This window comes from Chiloscyllium plagiosum, unplaced genomic scaffold, assembly GCF_004010195.1.
Source record: "Chiloscyllium plagiosum isolate BGI_BamShark_2017 unplaced genomic scaffold, ASM401019v2 scaf_13288, whole genome shotgun sequence".
In the NCBI taxonomy this organism is placed as follows: domain Eukaryota; kingdom Metazoa; phylum Chordata; class Chondrichthyes; order Orectolobiformes; family Hemiscylliidae; genus Chiloscyllium; species Chiloscyllium plagiosum.
The window spans coordinates 5,033-8,112 of NW_025207127.1; the positions used below are offsets into that span (position 1 = coordinate 5,033).

The following is a 3,080-nucleotide window of genomic DNA, read 5'->3' on the forward strand; positions in this document are numbered from 1 at the left end:
TCCAGGGCTAACACAGTTAATTATGGGGACATGGGGAGTTTTGTCAGGTAGGGAGGCACATAGTGCCTTGAAACTGGTATCACATGGAGACAGAGTGGTAAAGAAAGCATTTCGTATACTTGCCTTCGTCAGTCAGAGCATTGAGTACAGGAGTTGGGACATTATGTTTCAGCTCTCCAAGATATTGATCAGGCCACATTTCTGGTCACCCTGCTATTGGCTAGATGTCATTAAACTGGAAAGAGTGTAAACAAGATGACAAGGATGTCATCGAGACTGGATGGTTTAAGTTATAAAGAGTGATGCTGGCAAATGGGATGAGGTCAGTTTAGGATATCTGGTTAGCATGGACAAGTTGAACCGAAAAGTCTGTTTCCACGCTGTATGACTCCAGGACTATGAGAGGCTGGAAAAGCTGAGACTTTTTACCCTGAAGCAGAAGGTTCTGAGGAGTGACCTTACAAAGGTTTAGAGAAAGATAGAGGAAGAAATGACCAAAATGCAGGCAAATGGGATTACGGGGAACAGATAAGGTGAATAATTCATGCAGGATATGAATACTTTGAAGATGGGTAAAAAAAATTCCCATGGAAGGTTTGGGAATGTGGAACATGAGCTCTGAAAATATATTGGAGAAGTTTGGATTGTCTTCCTTGGAGAAATGAAGGCTGAGAGGAAAGTTGTTTGAAGAATTCAACATCAGGAGGCGTCAAGACAGAGTAAATAGGGAGAAAATGTTCCCAATTGAGAAAGGAATGAGACCGAGAGACCACAGATTGAAAGTAATTGGGAAAAGTAACAAAAGTGAGATGAGGAACAACATTTACAGCCAATGAGTGGTAAAGGTGTGGAATGCACTGCCTGAGAATGTGGTGGAGGCAGCTTCAATTGAAACATTCCGAAGGGAATGAGACTGTTATTTGAAAAGGAACAATGTGCAGGGTGACAGGGAGAAGGCAGGAGAATGACACTCAGTGAATTGCTCATTCAGAGAGCCAGTACAGACAGGATGGGTAGAATAGCCTCCTTGTGCACTGTAACAATTCTGTGATTGTGTGATTGAGCAGAGTTAAAGCTGGGGGAGGTGGGAGCTCGGTGTCTCACTGTGCTGCTGCTGCTGCTGCTGCTGCTGCTGCTGAGGTCAGTGAGATCAGAGACTGGGACAGGGAGCCAGAGCTCACATCAAACTCTGCCCGTGTCCGTCACACTGAGACTGGCAGGAGGCTACTCACTGATTTCACTCCATGCTGCAGGAATGGGACCACAGGCTGCAAATGGACAGAGCTCCTCCACACAGTGAGTAAAACTTGCTGACTTATATCTTGTTTTTTAAAGGGGGCAATGGAAGGAAAGAAATACAGCTGGACACGCTGTTAGACACAGTGCTCCTCAATCAACCATTTCATTCACTGCAGCTCCCCACTAACACCTTCAACAATTCAGCATTTGTATTTTAGAAAGTGTGTTTAGAAATTGAAAGGGTTAATAACGGAGGAATGAGGTTTACTTACTCAGTCTGAGCTTGGTTCCTTTACCAAACGTAAGCCACAGTGAGAGCTTCCATTGCAGAGGCAGTACAAAAACCTCTGCTCTCTGCTTCCCTCTGTCACTCTCACCCTCTCCCTGTCTCTGTCTGTCGCTCACTCACACTCAACCTCTCCCTGTCTCTCTCTGTCTCTCACTCACACTTACCTTCTCTCTGTCTGTATCTGTCTCCCATGCCTTCTTTCTCTGTTTTTCTCATTCCATTTTCCCCCCTCTCTCTCTATCATGCTCTCTATCTCTCTGGCTCTGCGTTGTGTCTAGCAGTGCTCAAGCAGTTTGTGAACATTTTTTTATTTGTTAAATCTTGCAGCTGTTCTTCCCATGTGACCATGGAGTGTAAGAGGGAAACTTGAGGCCTTCAGTGAGCGGTGGACACAACAGGGACTGGAGTGTGTAGGGGATAGTGACAATCCCAATATGGTTTAATTTATTCAGTTTAATTTTAACATAACTGTGGGATGTGTCAGTACAGGAGGTGGGACTATGTGTATTGAGATTTTTGTACGACTCTGCATCACTGTGCCAAGGCCAGCTCTCACTCTGCATACAGTAATAATCAGCGACATCCTCGTTCTGAACGTTGCTGATTGTCAGGGTGAAGTGTGTGCTGGACACTTCTCTCCCGGTGAATCTGCTGGAGACTCCTGTGTATCGTGTTGCTGCATCGTAGATCAGGAGAGAGGGTTTCTGACCTTCTCGCTGCTGGTACCATTCAACATCACCACTGGCACTCTGACTGGATTTACAGGTGATGGTTGCAGTCTGGCCCAGTCCCACTGACAGCACCGGGGGAGACTGCGTCATGATGATGTCCCCACTGATACCTGAGGGGTCAGAGAGAAACACAGTGAAATCAGAACTGTCACAGAAAGAGCCTGTCAAATGAGAGATTGTTGGAGACACTGAGCATTCAGCATTTTCCCTTCAATCACAAGTCAGTGGAATTGGAGTGAAATGGAGAGCAGCTAAAGATTCAAGGTGGAAGGAGAGAGATTTGTACCTGCGACACAGAATGCCAGGGGCCAGATCAGCTGGAGGTGTGAAATCATGGTGTGTGCTCCTGTCCCTGTGCCGGGTTCCTGATAAACTCTCCCTTCACTGGGCTCTGCTTTATAAAGCTGCAGCCTGTGAGAGTCTGACTGGGTGTTCCTCAGTATGTAAATGGCATCAGGCAGAGAGAGCCACGTCAGCCCCTCACACTTCCTCTTCTCTCTCTTTCTCTCTCTCTCTCTCTCTCTCACTATTTCTTCCTTCCCTCCTTCCTCCCTCCCTTTTCCCATTTTTCCCTTTCTCCGCTTTCACTTGAATATATTCCTGTCATTCATTGACTTACTCCCTCTTTTTATATTTCCATTTCTGACTGTCTTCTCACAATTATATAGCCACTTATATCCTTCGCTTTTTCCATGTATGTTTGATACTCTGTTTATCTCCCTTACCTTCTGTGTTGGTTGGTCTCTCTCCGTATGTCTCTCTCTTATCATCCATTCCTCTCTTTCACTTATCTTTCTACCTATTTCCTCACTCATTCTGTC

At 45.6% G+C, this 3,080-nt stretch overlaps 1 gene segment (V, D, J or C); it reads right to left on the reverse strand.

Annotated features, from left to right (window-relative positions):
- Nucleotides 1-1,488: 1,488 nt before the first annotated feature.
- LOC122546584 lies at nt 1,489-2,744 on the reverse strand. The segment is given in 3 exon segments: nt 1,489-1,546; nt 2,072-2,369; nt 2,546-2,744. Coding segments are annotated over 3 exon segments (390 nt in total).
- Nucleotides 2,745-3,080: the final 336 nt, after the last annotated feature.